The sequence below is a fragment of the Tamandua tetradactyla genome, chromosome 10 (genome assembly GCF_023851605.1).
Source record: "Tamandua tetradactyla isolate mTamTet1 chromosome 10, mTamTet1.pri, whole genome shotgun sequence".
In the NCBI taxonomy this organism is placed as follows: Eukaryota; Metazoa; Chordata; class Mammalia; order Pilosa; family Myrmecophagidae; genus Tamandua; species Tamandua tetradactyla.
In genome coordinates this window covers 100,180,387-100,197,697 of record NC_135336.1, presented here as the reverse complement: position 1 = coordinate 100,197,697, position 17,311 = coordinate 100,180,387, and the positions used below count along the sequence as shown (strand labels likewise).

The following is a 17,311-nucleotide window of genomic DNA, read 5'->3' as shown; positions in this document are numbered from 1 at the left end:
CCTGGGAGAGAGGCTTGGCTCACCTGCTTTGGAGAGTGACTCGGGACACTGAGATGCTGTGAGAGTAAGGACAGGGCTGGCTTAAAGAGTGCCATGTTCTAGGAAGCCTGGTCGCTGTGGGACAGGTTGTTACTCCTGCGAGTGTGCTGACCTGATGTAAAAGGTCGGGTGGAGGCAGGTGAAGGCAGTGCGGACAGTGGAGGCAGGACCACAGCTGAGCACTGAGGACTCTCCTCCCAGGCCAGCACTCCCATCCCCGGCTGCCCACCGCCCGCTGCCGGCACAGGGCACTGACGCCCTCACTGGCTTCCTGGAGCTAGAAGAGTCCCTGGAGTCTTCCCCACCTGGTCCCGGGCGGCAGGTGGGGCCCGTGCGCTGGGCGGGGTGTGAACCGGACTGCTCCCAGCCCAGGCAGGGCCTGTGTGTCCAGAGGAGCCGCCTGCGCTCGGACGTGTGGTATTGGTGGGCACCGCTGCAGCGACAACCACGTTTCTGATGGTTCTCCCGAGAGGAGCAGAGAACTTTTGTGGTGGTTGTCTCGGAAATTCCTGGATCTGCCTAGTCCGCGAGTGGAGTGGACTTACTGGTAGCACAGGGGGCTGGAGGGCGTCTGTTTCGGATGGAGCAGCTGCCCCTGTCCTGGAGCTATATTTTGTTACAAAGTCAGTATCTTGCTCTTGTCCAAAGCAGAAGCAGCTTCTAAAACAATCGTTCGTGTTCTCAAGTCCAAAATCAGATTTCCATGGAATTACACAGGATGTAAATGTGACTTATTGTGAACTTGCCAAGGTAACATTTGTTTTTAGCATTTTGCCATATTACCGTGTCTGAGAATGCATCTCATTGTAACGGGCCCTGAAAAATGTCCTGTCCTCACGTAGTGCAAGCGTGCACTAAAAATAAAGAACAATTATCTTCCCTCCTCATAAAATGGAAAAGGTGGCAGCTTGTCTTGTTTTTCCATTTCTCAGAAATCCTGAGAAAGAACAACCATCTTTATATAACTTACGGAAAATTTTCTAGTCTTTCAGTGCCAAATTCTCCTTCAGCTGAACCACCAGATTTTAAATATCAGCTAGGAAACTGCATTAGAAAAGGTGAGGATGGGTCAGGGGAAAAAGAGTTTCAGTGTATATTTCTATTTTCCATTATTCCTTTTGAATTCCTAAACTTAGATGTTTGGTTTCTTGCTAAAAATTCAAACAAAAATTATCTCTGTTACAAAGTGTCTGAAGACCCTGTGTGAAGGCCTATTTATTTCATGTAGTTTGATTAGAACTAATTCTAGAAGAATTTTGCATGAGTTAAAAAATATGTGAGGAAACATGCAGGTAGGCATTTAAAGATGTTTTCTTCTCTGTGCAAAATATATTTACAAAGTTTCTGGAAGAAAGATTAGGTTTGGCTGTGAATAACAAAGACCTTCAGACAGCAATGGCTTATTTGGGTCCCGTCTGGAAGTCTGAAGGTAAGTAGCTCAGAGGATGCTGGAGGATGCCCCCTTCTGCCGTTTTGCATGGCCTCACATAGCCTCCATTCTTAAGTCACTTCATGGTCCAATATGGCTACTCACCACCAGCCATTTCATCTACATTCCAGCCACTAGGAAAAAAGAAGAGGGAAAGATGGAAGGGGAAAAAATCCTACACCCTACTGTCTCTTGAGGGGGGTTCCTGGGTGCTGCCACATGGCACTTCCAATATTTCCCCACAGATGTGGGGAAAGTTAGTCTTGCTTTGGGGCTCTCTGTATCCAGCTGCTACTGCCAAACAAGGGAGAACAGCTTGTGGGACATAACTAGAAGTTTCTGTCATAGAGTTAAAAGAAAGTCAATGCCTGGCCTCCTGGGCCAGTTAGGGGATCACAGGGTTATTGCTAAGAACAATGAATGTAAATGTTGGCCCAACTGAGAAAAGTCAGGGATGGAACAGCAAGGCAGCTTGTGTGTGTTGTCACATATATGTTTTAAGGTTATAAATAATTTTTTGTTGGAGGTGGGGGCAAATAGTCCCAAGAACAGGAGAATCCCGATGGTCCTCACCAGAGAACAGAAGGGCTGTGATGGTTCTGGTGTCCAGTTTGGTCCAACAAGCACTGGCCTGCCTGTTACTATGAGGGCATTTTGCAGATGTTGATTGCATCTACAACTGATTGCATCTGCAATCAACTAAACAAAGGAGATAGCTCTCAGCAAAGTGGGGAATCTCCTCATCCAATCAGCTGGAAGTCCTAAAAGTCAGAACTGAGGATTTCAGAAGTCAGAAAAAAGAATGTCTGCCTCTACTTCAGCGAGCCAGCTTCCTCTGAGTAGTTCAATTTTACCTCTGTTGGAGTTTCCAGCTGGTGGCTGGTCCTAAGGAATTTGGACTTGCCAATCTCCATGGTCACCTGAGACAATTCCTATAATTAAAGTAAATCTCTCTCTTTCGCTCTCCCTTTCTGTTCCTCTCTGAATCTCTATCCCTTCCTTCTGTATCTCTGTTTCTCTGGAGCCCCCTGGCTAATACTTGGGCCAATTTCAAATGGCAGCTGGAGTGAAGCAGCAGCTCTGTAGGGCGCGCTGTGAGTGGGGGGCCTGAGACCCCAGACGAAGGTACACCAGGGGGGACCGCCACACATCTAGGGCAAAAGAAAGGGAGGCACCAGGTAGAGGTGGGTGGGGAGCCCTGACTCGGCCCTTGGAAAGTTCTAGTTCTTGGAAAACAACAGGAGAGGGAGCCTTGATGAGGGAGTTCCAGAGCCACAGAGCTCTGAAAAACTCTTGCACCCATCCCTGCCTTCTGAAAGTACAGACACATCCATTTCCCTTAAAAAGAAGCAACCAAAAGGACCAGGGTCAAATCTCACGCAGTTAGGCCAAGGGAAGATAAGGGAACAGAAAATAAACCTTCAGATTAGAACACATGCTGGAAAGATGAAGTCTGCAAACTAAGATTTCAAAAAGGAGCTAAGAAAGTAAGGAATAATAGAAGCCATGGATAATAACAGAAATTATAATGAGGAAAAACTCAGAGGCGACATAGAGAAAAAAGGAAGAATTGAAAAGAAAGATGGCAGGTCCAAGGAAAGAATTAGATACTCTGAAACAGAAAACCGTTTCAGAAAGAAATACTAAACTGGAAGGAACCTGTGCTGCCAGAGCCAGCTGATGGGATACTGCCTTCAGGGGAGAAAAAAAACATTTGGGTGTTCAGGCAAAAAAAGAGCAAGCCACTTATGAAAGAAGAAAACCAGATTTTCAATTTCCAGGCTGTCAGGAGACAATGGGGTGCTGTATTTGAGACACTCACTAAAGGAATAAATGAGCCACAACTTTTATTTCCAGCCGGAATGATTTTCACGTATAAAGGCTGGAGAAGGCCTGATGGAACATGGAAGGACCTGGGAGATGCGAAGAGCTCAAGCCCCAGACAACTCAGCACAGGCATCCACGTAAAAACAGCGCGTGGGGATTAAACCGGGTGGATTAGCTTCCTCCAGCTGCTGCAATAGGCTCCCGAAGCCATCGATGACCTCATAGTTGTCATGGGTCAGAAGTCCAGGCTGCGTGGCTCTGCTGGGCTCCCTGCTTAGGGTGTCGTGGGCCCAAACCGAGGTGCAGCCGGGCCACGCCCCTTCCCGGGTGCCGGGAGTGATGCCTTTCTGGGCACAGGCAGCCTGCGGGCCCTTTGGACGTGTCCCCCTGCGCGTGCCCGTCTCTGAGACCTGCCCGCAGGTCAGATCTCTCCAGCCTCCTCTTCTGCTGGGGATCCCTGCCTTTCAGGGCCCCCGGGACTCCACTGGGCTCATCTGAATAATTTGGGACAATCTTCCTAACTCAGGCCATGGCATCTGTAGCCTTCATTCCACCTGCAAAGTCCCCTTTGTCATGTAAAGTAGCATATCCATTGGGATCACAGGGTGGGGGTGGGGGACCACAATTCTGGCCACTGTTTCGATTTCCCGGTAGAATTAAGTCAAGAGCCGCGTTTGGGATGGAATGAGGGGCTGGGGGTTGGGGGGGGCAGGTTGCCTGGCGGCAGGTACGGAGCTTGCTGGGTGCCTGGTAGGCGCTCACGGGCAATAGGAGGCTCTGCCTTCCCATCGGATGCTGGGGAAGAGGCCGGCCAGAGGAGCCGCAGGCCATGGGCCTAGCAGACCCCAGCTACCCAGATTTCAGGGAGGGCCAGCGGCCGCCAAGTTTTGGCTATGCAAAAGACAGATTGGAGTCAAGCTTGCAGACTACGGCGCTTTATTTCAGACACCAAAGTTTTGCTGCAGCAAAGGAAGCCAGAACGGAAGTAGCGTTGGGGTCCTAGGGCTGGCACAGGATTTTTATAAACACAGAAAGGAAATGAGCTTGGCTCCTATTGCTCGGACCAGGGTGTGCCCATGTTTAGAGCTGAGGGCAGGTGGGCTTTATTTTGTACTGGGGCAAAGACAATGACTTAGGGGCTGATTGGCCACTGGGGCAGCTGCCTTGGTGGGGCTTTCAAATTTGAAAAGATCAAGAGGAAACTCCAAGGGGATGGGTCTTTATTTTTTAGGCTCTGAGGGGACACAGGGCTTTCTCCCTAAAATTTTTGTCAGTTGCAAGCCAGTTTGTTGAAGTGACACTATATGACTCCTGAGACTGGTCCTGAATGGCTCTGCAGCTCGTGCTGTTTGCTGTGACACTTGGATCGGAGCCCCAGGAGAGGCCCAGTGACCCTGAGGCTGTCATCCCAGGGAGGCACCTGTTTGTCCTCCTCTCCTCAGTCCCAGCTGGATGCAGACCTGCAGCCACCTGGCCAAAGGTAATTCATCCTGGACCCTCCACCCAACCCACCATAGCTGAATCACAGCTGCTATTGCAGCGGACACTGGATGGGCACCCATGGATGGGCACCCATGGATGGCACCCTGCTGACCTGGGTGAGAAGGACAAGGGGAACCCGAGGGTGTGTTTTCTGGGACTCCTCTCTAATTAGTCCAACAGGCGGCCTGATGTGGGGCCCTGAGTAGAGCTGCCACGCTGAGCCCTGCTGGAATTCCTGTTCATTGTGTTGAGCCACAGAGTTTGGGGTAGTTTGTTACCCAGCCTTTACTAACTGGTACGCTCATCTGTGAAGTAGTCTTGCCAAAGAAAACAGAATGGGAATCTGATCAAATCTCTAGATCTAATTATGAATGTACAAAATAACAAAAGGATAGAGGAACTTGTTGAGTGACACAATGGGGATGCAGTCAGCAAGATTCAGACTGCAGGAAATCTACGAGACAAATGAGGCAATACTTTAACAAAATAGTTGTAAGAAAAAGAGAGAGACTTCAATGACATATTACTAATTGCATCATAGGCCATGTGTGGACCTTATTTGGACTGTGATACAAACATATTGTAGCAAAAAAAACCCTCAAGAGACAATTGGGGAAATACAAACAGACTTGATATTTGATCATTTTAGAGAATCATTGAGTCTTTTAAGTGTGATCGTGGTATCGTGGCTATGTTAAGAAGAGTCCTTAAATTTTAAAGGCATGTGATGAACTAGTCACAGGTGTGGGTTTTGCTCTGCAGTCGTCGGGGGCATGGGTGGGAGGACCGAGGAAATGAGCTCCATGAGCTGCTGGCGCTGAAGCTGGGGTGGGTGCCTGAGTGCACAGACTGCTCCCTCTGCTCAGAGATGTGCCTGAGTGTTCCCACCTGAAGCTCTACCCAATCCCCACATCATGCTCCCTGCTGGCCTTTTATGCATCTCTTTCTATGAGAGGAGCTTGCTGGAGATGAGCCCCTGGCTCATGTCTCGTGATTCCCCGTGGTTTTGTCCCCCCAGGCCAGCATGGCACCTGTAAGCCCATGCACATCAGTAATGCCCACAGCCAAGGAGAAGCTTGCTCGCCTCTGCCTCCTTTCTCCTGGGAGAAGGCCGCAGTCCATGTGGCCAAGCCTCCTCGAGATTGGGTGGAGACATGGCTCAGCGTTTGTCGCTGGCCACAAATGACCCCCCCCCCCCCAGCAGGCTCCTGGCCCTGGGACACCTCTGGGACCCTTCATTCTGCTTCCAGGGGATGGGGAGCCAGAGGAGCTCTTTTCCTACCCCAAGGCCCAGGGTTACTGAGCTGGGGTAGATTTGGCTCCCATCCTGGATGGCTCCTAGAAGAGATAAAAGAGCTCAGTCTTGTTGCACCTTTCCAAGTGTGTCTGGCACTGATTATGCATTAGTGCACACAGACGTTGAGGGAGTTTCTATTATTACTTCCAAATGGCAGATGTATCAGTAGGTGTAAGGAGGGCTGAAACAAACCATGCTCAGGTCACATGGCTGGTGGAGGGGTGGGATGAGACAGCAGGGGCTGGCTCCAGGGCCCATGTGCCCAAGGGCCACCCCCACAGCCGGTGTCTGCAGCCCTGTCCACAGGTTGTGTGCGTGGGTGTCCTGTGGCTTCCAGAGCCCTCCTGGCATCACCGGCAGTCGCCTGAGCCCCTCAGGTGGGTGGGACTGGGCTGCCCCTCCCACCTGGGGCTGCCTCCAGCCCTGTCTCAGCAAGTCACTGCATCACCCCCAGACACAAATCCAGATCCTAAAGTCACAGCAAGAATGCCTGTTGCACCAGACTTTTCAAGGGATCCAGAGAAAGAAAGTTCCAGTGAGCCCCACCCAGCCGGGTGTGTGGGCTGACCCCCCCACACCTCTCCCTAAGGCAGCCTCTCTCATCAACTCTGGATCCAGCTTGTAATCTTGGCCACCTCCTTGGTACCCGTGAAAAATCCAGTTAGCTTGTAGACCCCACTTGGCTAAACAATAGCCTGGTCAACAGATAAAGCTGCATGTCCTGGAACAGAGTGGAGGGCACTCTGCTCAGACCCATATGCACAGCACATAAAAAGGATGTGTCCTGTGGTTGGGTAGGCCTTGATCCATGTCTTTCCTCTGTGTAGGGTGGTGAGCCCCAAAAGACATGAGCCCCATCCGTCATTACTCTCTCCCATTCTCAGGACATTGCCTGGAATATAGTGGGTGGTTCATCCATCCATCCACACACCCACCCACCAACCTATTCATCCATCCATCTATCTACACATCCACCAAACTCTCCACCCATCCACCCATCCATCCATTACCCTCCTCCCACCTACCCACCCACTCATCCATCCATCCACCAGCCATCCACCTACCCACCCATCTGCTCATCCACCCACCCACCCATCCACCCATCCACCCATCCATCCACCCATCCACCCATCCATCCATTACCCTCCTCCCACCTACCCACCCACTCATCCATCCATCCACCAACCATCCACCAGCCATCCACCTACCCACCCATCTGCTCATCCACCCACCCACCCATCCACCCATCCACCCATCCATCCACCCATCCATCCACCCATCCACCCATCCATCCATTACCCTCCTCCCACCTACCCACCCACTCATCCATCCATCCACCAGCCATCCACCTATCCACCCACCCACCCATCCATCCACCCACCCACCCATCCATCCATCCACCAGCCATCCATCTATCCACCCACCTACCCACCCATCTGCTCATCCACCCACCCACCCATCCATCCATCCATCCACCATCCATCCATTACCCTCCTCCCACCTACCCACCCACTCATCCATCCATCCACCAGCCATCCACCTATCCACCCACCTACCCACCCATCTGCTCATCCACCCACCCACCCATCTACCCACCCATCCATCCATCCATCCACCAGCCATCCACCTATCCACCCACCTACCCACCCATCTACTCATCCACCCACCCACCCATCCACCCACCCATCCATCCATCCATCCACCAGCCATCCACCAGCCATCCATTACCCTCCTCCCACCTACCCTCCCACTCATCCATCCATCCACCAGCCATCCACCTATCCACCCACCTACCCACCCATCTGCTCATCCACACACCCACCCACCCATCCATCCATCCACCAGCCATCCATTACCCTCCTCCCACCCATCCACCCATCCACCCACCCATCCATGCATCCATCTATCACCCTGTCATCAGCCATCCAACAAGTATTTGAGAGCCTGCCACATGCCAAGCTCTGGGAATACATCAGTGAATAAAATAGACAAAAATCTCTGCCCCTGTGGAGCTTGTATGAGGAGACAGAAAATGGACAACCACACAACAAATAAGAACATATAGAGTGCATCAGAGGCGGTAAGTGATGTGAAGACAAATGGCAGAATGGAGAGCAGAGGGCAAGGGTGGACCACAGGGTGGGCAAGTGGGTAGGTTGGGCCTCACTGATGAGGTCAGTTATGGTGGGTGTTTAACAAGAGCGTGTTATGACTAGATGGACTTTTAAGGGTTATTTAAATAATCATTTAAAACATATTCTCAAAGACCCAATATTATCTGACTTGAGAGAATTATTCCACGTACGGAGCTTTGGAATTTGGTCATTTCAGGAAAGGAGCTGTGTACATATGGAGAGGGAAGGGCTGGTGGGCCCTAGTGCCAGGGTCTTGGCCCTGGACTGAGGAGTCAGCTGGGCTGGCCCAAGAAGACTCACCCAGGAAGAGCTTGCTTTTGAAAGTAGTGTGAGACTGCTCTGCACCAGGGACAGGCGTGGCGTCCACAACCAAGCACAGGACAGGAAGCCAGGGGGGCGCCCAAGGATCTGGTTTGCCATTTCTGCTGTTATTTCAAAACCACATGGTCCGCCATGAATTGACATTCAAGATTAAATTCTTTTCAAATTCTGTGCAAGGAAAAAGTTGGTACCTCCTGAATAAATGCTTTGCTTCTTTGTATTAGAAAATTAGACCTGGATAAGTCTTCTGGGTTTTTTTTTTCACCTTGGCTGCCAGGAAACTCAGAGCTGAGTTTTGAACTCCTTGGCAGGAATTTTCCTTAGCCCATTCTGCTAGAATCCTCTTTCCCTCCTCATCTCACCCACTACCTCATCCAGCCTTGTTTAGGGTCTGATCCCAGCTGTGCTCCTCATGAGCTGTGTCAGCTTGGGCAGTTTGGACCTCAGTTTCCCCCTGTAAAATGGAGATAATGAGAGGATGTCAACACGAGGATGTCGTAGCTGACGAGCGAACATGTGGCTGGCACACAGCCGGGGGCAGCTGTGAGCTGTCTTCACCTGCTACATCTGTTTCAAAGCCTGCCTGGTATCTTTCTTGTTTTGAAAGCTACCTCAATTCTTTTCTGGAAGTAGGTGGGAATAAATTATAAGAGAAAAAAAGAAAAGAAAGAAAATGGCATTTCTGACTCTGGAGCCCCAGTTTTGTAAAGAAGCACAGAGCTCTGAAGCGGTTTTCTTGGTTGCTTTTCCAATGCGATAAACGGCTCCAGTGACCCCACCCCAGGTGGCGGACTTGAACGGGCACTCGAGCCATCGGGCAAGTAGGCAGTATCTTTTGGAGCACGTTGTTGTTGGTTCAGCAAATATTTCCCGAGCCCCTGTGAGGTCCCGACATTTGCCAGTTTAGGCAACTAACCACCCCGCTTATTATGGGGCTTGGGGCCACTTCCTTGAGTAAGGGGCCTGCGGCGAGCCCCCAAGGGTGGATGAGCCAAGAGAAGGGCCGCGGGGACAGCAGGACAAAGGGCAGCAGGCGAGCTTGAGAACCCAGAGGGTGCAGGGGGAGGGAATGCGCAGGGAGCGGCTGGTGCCTCCCCAAGCAGGACTGCCATGGAGATGCTCAGGAGCTTCCACAGGGACAGAGGCCGGGGCCCTGCCCAGGGTGGGGATGCCAAGGGGACGTGGCTGGGGGGTGGCACACAGGGAGGGGTACGCTCGGCTGGACTTGGCTGTGGCTTCTGAGAGCGAGGGACGGGAGACGGCCACCAGCAGCCCTCGACTATTTCCCACGCTGGTCCCCGGCTCTCCACTCTCCCGCCACCACCCTGCTTGGCCTCGGCCTCCCTTCTGCCCCCTGCCAGGCCCTCCTCCTGGGCTACCCTGCTCCGGGCTCGGGTGGCCTCCACACCCTGCCTTCCCCCTGTCCCCGCGTGGCCGGAGACCTTGTCTTCCTCTCTCGTCCTCCCTCCTCCCCGCTTCTCGGACCCTGTGCACCTGTGCGCTCCACGCTGTCCCGCAGCCGGCGCCCAGTGAGCAGCCCTAAGGGGTGGGGAGGTCAGCAAGCCAGGGGGCAGGCCCGGCCCCGCTCTGCCCATGCCGTAGCGGCTCCAGGCTGGGGCAGGTAGGGGTGGCCCCGGCCACTAAGCCTCGCTCAACAGGGGAGGGGACAGTATTTTTCAAAAGGAAAAGCAGGATGCAGACTCTGGGAAAGTATATATATATTTTTCCTACCTAAGGATGTGAAAGACTAGGGAACGCAGCTCAGGCCCCAAACCTCGGCCACTCTGTGACAGACATCAGGGCCAGGCGCTGTTGGACCTGGAACCAGAGCCATGGCAAATAGTGGGGACACGGGGCACCTTGATTGTGATTTCAGGGTGCAGGAAAAGCACTTGTCCCCCAAGTAGCTCCTGTGAGGGGCTGGCACCAATATCTCCCCCCGAGCAAGATATCCCTTTAGGTTGAACACTGCCATTTTCAGCCCTGTCCTTAAAAAAAATTACATTTTCTTATGCGTCTTATGCACAGAAGTAAAACTGGTCACTGTAGAAGATTTTGAAAAGACAGAAAAACAAGAGGAAGAAAATAAAAATCCTCTAGCTGGTGTATTTCAGCCTGAACCCCAACTCACCCAGCAGCGAAGAGGTGAGCCAGAGGGTTTGAGCACCAGCCTCGCCTCGCCTGGGCTGCGGGTGAGCCAGCCTGGGCCTGGGAGGACAGAAAGCGGACATGTCTCTGGAGGGAGAAGCCCCTTGCTTTGAGGTCTTTCTCTCTCTTCCCTCACACTGTCCACTAATTTCTAGGGTTGCCGCGAGGCACACGGGTGACATTTCCCCAGGCCATCCTCTCTGAGGTCCCAGCTCACATGGTCATTGTCAGTTGGATACTGGGAAGCTGCTGCCCGGGGCTGCGCCACCTGTGTCAGGGGAGAGATGGAGCGAAGGCCTTCACGTAGGCTCCTTGGGGCTGGAGAGGCCCAGCTCCCTTGAGCAGGCAGGCCCTAGAGAGAGGGGAGGCGGCCCCTGGGGCGCGCAGGCTGTCCCTGTGCTGACCAGGCCAACCCAAGTTCGTGCCTCTTGAGCACCCACAGCGGGCCGGTGCCGAGCAGGCTGCCGAGGGCTCCTGGACGAAAGGCCCACTGCCCCTGCAGGACCGCCCTCCGCCCTGAGGACAGCTCTGCCTGCGATTCAAGGCCAGACGGTCTGCCAGAGGCAAAGAAGCACGCCCACCCCTCCAGCTCCCCAGGAATCTGTGGGATCCATCGCCTCTCCTCTGCAACCTCTCCTCACGGCTGCTTGAAATTCCCATGGGGGAAGCCGGGAAACTCGCCTAAAGACACAGGAAGACATTGACCCCCTCCACCCCAGGGCCCTCAAACAGCCCTCTTGGCTTGTATGTCGGGGGCTCAGTAGGGAATTGCCCTTCTTGAAAACCCAACGTGCCGAATTTATCTCCCTCCTAAATAGATTAAAGCCAAAATCAGTTGATTTGGATTTAAAAACCCACCTGGAGCAAACCCGGGCAAGCAGTAGAACCACAAGCCATCCTGCCCAGCCATCTGCCAGTGTGCCGCCCTCCCCCCCGAGCTGTCCCTGGGGGGTCCAGCCCCGGGGCTGCCCTGGCAGTGACGGGGATGCAGCCTTTCCCTGAGGCCGTGGGCCCGGAGGCTGCGGCTCTGTGGTACCTGGTCTTATGGGGCAAATGTTATTCTCATACCAGACGCGACCTGGAAACCAGCAACCTCCACTGACAGGTATTTATTTATATGAGATTAATATTTTGTGTGTTTATTGGTTGCCCAGCCTTCCCACTGAATTGATTGCTTAGATCTTTAAATGTCTTCTCTTTCCAAAGCACGAACTTTTGATGCGACGCGACTGAAGATGTCAGGAAGGGGAAGCCTGGGTGATGGTGGCTTCAGACGTTACAAGCAAAGGAAGGTCCCGAAGGGCTGGTGGGTCAGGGACATGACGGATAAGAAGAGGCAGGGCAGGATGGGGAGCATTTGTCCAGGGGGATGCAACCCAGGTGCAAGTGATGGGTCTTCCTCTTTACTTCTGAGAGGCACAGCCACGTGTCAGTACTGCAATCACACGCTGCATCGTCTCGCTGCTGGACAAAGGGAGGACCTGGGGGGCTGCAAGCTGTATTCCGAAGGGCAGCACAGCAGCGTCACTGAGCAACGTGGAGGACAGCTGGGAGGGAGGTGTGTCAGGGTTTATGAGATCTGGTCTTTGACATAGGCAGGGTTCCCTGAATTGCTAGGAAAAGTTGTTGGGAAAGAAAAACCATTGAAGACAGCATTTTAATGTTTCCCTGTGTCAGCATGAGCTGATGAAGCTGTGGTTGTGAATACCGAACCTCACTGCCTTGCAGGATGGTGCTAAGTGGAGCATAGGTCAGCACTTTTCCTTTGCAAACTTTGTGTTCCTTTTGGTGGCAGGTGTCTTGATTCAGCATGATTCATGCTGGACAGCAGCACCTGGTAACAGCAGAGTCTCCAATCTCATTTTAGAAACAGAGAGCATTGCTGCGTGCGTCTTCCCTATGTATGGCTTAGCTCTAAGCTTTTTTTTTTTTTTTTTTACATATTTTTTATTTAAGAAAACAAACAGTACACTTAGAACAACCAAAACCGGATATCTTAGTTAGCTTAACCATAGGCACATTTAAATAAAGTATCCATATAATCATTGGAAAGCCTATGTTTGCACAGTAAGTTTCATAAACCAATTTAAAATTAAGGCAACAAGGAAAAAAATCTGCATATTCGAATAGCAAAGTTCTTAAATCCTAAGTATTAAAAACTAATTTAGATACCACTTGATCAGCTGAGATTAGATCACTTTTTAACATTTAAAATAAAAATTTTTTGCCACCATAAACTAGATTATTAAAAATCGCTTTCCAGAAATTGTCTAAATTACATTTTTAAACATGATTTTCCCCACATTTCTTTAAATGTCAGATTTTCTTTGGCAAATCTATCCAAAATACCAACATTTCATTTTAGAACATTGTTTATATTTAATTAACAGAGTGCCCATTGGAATACCTTCCAAGCTTAACAGTTTATACCTTCCCTTCAAAATACAAAATTCTCTTTTAACTAACTTGTCATTCTCAAAAATATTCTGGAGGAAAAAATTGTGAACTAAAATCTATCAATTGTTCTTCATTTCTATTAAAATGTAGCAATTTATCATCTAATGCATAGTGATCCATCAACTAAGTTTTTTGTTCTTCTCAGACATAGCTGATTGCAACTCATAAAGCAATAGCTGGCTACAGTTTTCCCACTTCTTTATTCACAGTTGTAACTGAGACAGGTCATTCTTTGATCCATAAATTTTGACTAATTTTAGCCTCTGAAGGTCTTCTTCCCCCTCAACCTGCTTCACCAATTTTGCTTTTTCTTCACTGAATCTTTGTTTGGTATGACTCTCACTCAGAAAATCATTTTGGGGAGCCATGCGTGACCCCCAACATCAACGTGATTTTGATTCACATGCATCGAGATTCTTGAAGGTATTTTTCAAATACGTGCTTTCTTTACAGTCACTGGGTATGTCTTTAAACCTTTCTCAAAATTGCAAACAGCTTTCTTCTGTTGAAGATGTTGGTTTCTCCAAAAAGTTCCCATCATTTTCTTCCTTCTCTAAGACGCCTTACCACGCTGTTAGAGGAATTAAATGATAATCTTGTCTTCCTTATAATGGTTCTATAAGCGTTGTGCTCATGAGTTGTTGCCTTGAATTGTTGGTAAGGGGAGACTGAATCTCAGTGGCGTGCTTGGTAAAAACACAACTTGAGGCTGAGCCCTGTCCTTGATGAAATTTTGGTTTAACCACAGCCACGAACGGCACAGCAGGATACCGCCCCTTCCCCCTCCCCTCCCCCACCCCCTCCCCCTAAGCTTTTAATCCTTTATGTTATCTTAATGCTTATTGTCAATCAGAAGGCGCCACTTGGACACATCCCACTGGGGGGATGGTGGCACTGGCCCACTCCAGAAGGGACTCTTGTCCAGTGGGTTGTGCTGGGTAGGTGGTGATGACCCTCTTGGTTGCCTTGGAGACCAGAAGCTCTGTCTTCTCAGCATTCTGTCTCTGCACACTTGCTGCTCTTGCTGGATTTATCCCTTGGGGCTGTGATGCGTGTTACACATCCACCTCCCCTGCTGTGGCAGGAGCTCCTTTGGGGCAGAGACCACATCTGACCTGTTCCTATGCCTCCATTGCCTTATGCAGGCATTAATTGACCCAGCAGGTGTGGATTTACCTCCTGGGATTAGGAGGGGAGCGTTCCAGGCACTGGGCATGCAGGGAGACCGGGTCTGTGTCCATGAAGCTTTTGGTGCTACTCTGTGAAATAGGAGCACTGGCAGGTGGGCTTTTGTGCAGCTTTAAGGGGCAGGGACGTGCCCCATATGAGACGTGGCTCAGGATGGGCCCCGTCATGCCTGTGTGCTCAGCAAAGGGGATAAGGAAGAGATTGCCATACATAAGCACTTCGCCAGGAACCTGATGATTCTGTGCCTGTCCCTGAAGGAGGCTGTTAAAGGAAACCAGGCTGGTGACACAGGGAACCGCAGCACCAGGAGCCACCAAGATGTTCTCTCCTTAGGAATTTCTGTGCTTTGTGACTGTGTGGTTCCTGGACTTGGAATAACCTAAAACCAGTACTGTAAAGGAAGTGTGTTAAAGTGCATAAGTGTATGTGTGTGACTGTGTGTGTGTGTGCGTGTGTGATATCCAATGAAGCAAGTGTGGAATTTGATAAGGGTGGCATCCAAAATAATTTAGCAGACAGAAGGTAGTGTTCTGTGTTTAATGAAGAATTCTTTTACCAATGGGGAGAGAAGATGGGTCTTTTATATAGGATGACATGAAGGCTAAGATTTGATTGTCTTACAGCCCAAACTGCCATACGTGCTAGCTTCAGCAGGATTGAAAAACATATCAGAAGAAAAAGAGAGATGTAGAATTCGAGGTCCTCTATGCATATTGAGCTGGATTCAAGAAGAGATGGAGAATTTTACAGATCAGAAATGAATTATTCAGATATAGGAAGTAATATTCCGAGTAACATTCCAAGAAGGAATAAATTCTCAGAACAAATGAAGTATCCACCAAATGGGCTTTAAATGTCGGTGTTTTAACCTCCTCTTCCAGGCTAGTTTGTCCCTAGAAGGAAAGAATATTTAGCAGTCATCTTCTTCTTCTCCTCTTCTCCTTTTCCTTCTTCTGAAACGAGTGTGTAGGAGTCTAAAACATGCAGGGGAGTCCGAGCGAGATCTCGCGTGTGTGTGACTCTCACAGGCAAGCAGCTTGACTGCAAACAAGCCCCCAAATTGTACCTCACTCTGTGGGTACGTGCTACCTAGAATGTTCCCAGTGCATGTGAAAAATAACCCCCCACAAAAGGCAGAAAATGCCTTTCCTTTTCTTATCTGATGATTTGCATGTGAAATTATCCCGTTCCTCCAAGTGAGCATCCATGCTGTTGCCTGCACTTTCCCGCAGCCACATTCTAAGCTTGCATCCTGCGTGGGCTCCTCACACCCACTGCATAAGCAGTCCAACCGAATCGCCTCATTCATTGCAACTCCCCATCCATACACTCCATGCACTGCTCACAAATACAGGACACCCGGGGCCTGAGGCCTTACACTGGGGGACCATTCTGACATTTAATGCTGAATTTACATGGGCTGCACACATTGAATCACATGGTCAGTTTTCCTAAGATACATCTGTGAAAAAGAAGCACAGGGTCCTTCATCTCTATGGGAGAACGGGGAGAATATTTCTGTGGTTTACTAGAAGCAGCCCCAGGATCTATGGCTCTACCAAAGAAAAAGTACAGTACCCATTTCTGTATAAGAATATATTATTTAAAAGACAGTTTAAAAATAAAAATTCTGTACATTGTTAAGAATTCCTTTTTTGTTGTTGTTTCAGTGAATAAAACGGCTCTTAGAAAATGTGGTTTTGTGGTTTCAGGTGTTCAGAACGAACTCTTCTTTGCACGTAGGAACCCCACGAAGATTAGCCCTGCCTTGTCCATAACAACACCCCGCAACTCTGTAGCTTTCTTCAGGTACAGTCTGCTTGAAAAAGGAAAAGAGTCACTGGTTTGGCTTTGTTGGAGTGGAAAATGTAGAGACAACATCACAAAGGTCACAGAATTACACACCAGATAATTTCAAGCAATTAATTCATTGGCCATGGTGCCGAACACATTTAGGGAAAATAAAGCAATTTGGTCCTTTCTTTGAACCATCCAAAATATGATCTGACTTAAAAATCAGAAGCCAATCTAGACTGAGTGCATCCTATGTGCTCATCTCATGGCTAAACCGATAGTAATTACAATCACTCGAGGGTTGGAGAGGTTCAGAGAGGCTGTGACACTTGAAGCTGGTGAAGCTTGGATTCTAAACAAGGTTTGTCAGCTGCCAAGGTCTATTACTGCTTCCCTGTCAAGGCTAAAGCCCCGTTTCTCAGGCCCTTTGCCCTGAGCACTTGGAGAAGTGCTCGAATTGTCCTTTAGCTATGGGTGTGGTGTGGCCTTATGGCTCAGAGGCTGGCCGGCGGCTCTCACACTGCACGGGAAGAATGCTGAAGCTACAGACGCAAAACCTTCGCTGTGGAAGAGCTTTAGGTACTTCCACTACTTAACAAAAGAAGAGCACATTCTCTTATGAGGAACTCTATGCTGAGGATTCTCCTTTTCTATTAAGCAAGACATTTCTCCACAGGACGTGTTACTAGAACATGCTTTCAGAACCTAATTCCAATTATGATATACAAGCAGTGCAATTTTCACTTATTTAAAAATATTCAGCCTTCCCTCCTTTCACAGATTTGTATAATCTCCATTTTAGTTTAAATTATCATGTGTACTGAGAAATCCATGCAGAAATAGAATTACCTTCAGTTTTTTTCACATCTCTGCTTTTTTCTCTTGATTTTTTGGTGTTCCCAGATGTCAGGCTCTCAGTCTCTTTCTGTAACTAGACAAAGAGAAAGGAACGTAAAAGTCAGGTTCATAAATGGGGCTGGTTCACGAATGACTGCTTATTTCTTTAAAAGGTTTCTGTTGAATGATGAGGCGAAAATGGGAAGCTGAGACTGATGCCCCCACCACACACATGGTGAGCTTTACTGAGCCGCAGCCCTGTGTCCAAGCGCCCTGCCCTGTTACCTGGGGCTCACCTGTGCGGCTGCTGTCCAGGGCTCACCTGTGCTCGCATCCAATGCCCTGGGACTACTGTAC

The 17,311-nt window shown here is 49.8% G+C and overlaps 1 protein-coding gene and 1 pseudogene across 3 annotated transcripts in view; both read right to left on the bottom strand.

Annotated features, from left to right (window-relative positions):
- Nucleotides 1-12,014: 12,014 nt before the first annotated feature.
- Nucleotides 12,015-14,490, bottom strand: LOC143647745 (swi5-dependent recombination DNA repair protein 1 homolog pseudogene; annotated as a pseudogene).
- A 1,207-nt stretch (nt 14,491-15,697) lies between these two features.
- Nucleotides 15,698-17,311, bottom strand: part of PDE9A (phosphodiesterase 9A) — a 108,845-nt gene continuing 107,231 nt past the window's right edge. For 2 of the 3 annotated variants that reach the window (XM_077118994.1, XM_077118996.1), the window contains 2 exons: nt 16,967-17,048; nt 15,698-16,142 (listed from right to left, as the gene is read on the bottom strand). In XM_077118994.1, the coding sequence (XP_076975109.1) occupies nt 16,129-16,142; nt 16,967-17,048 (96 nt within the window). In that variant the 3' untranslated portion in view covers nt 15,698-16,128. The remainder of the gene's footprint in view (nt 16,143-16,966; nt 17,049-17,311) is intronic. The other variant, XM_077118995.1, reaches the window with a different exon arrangement.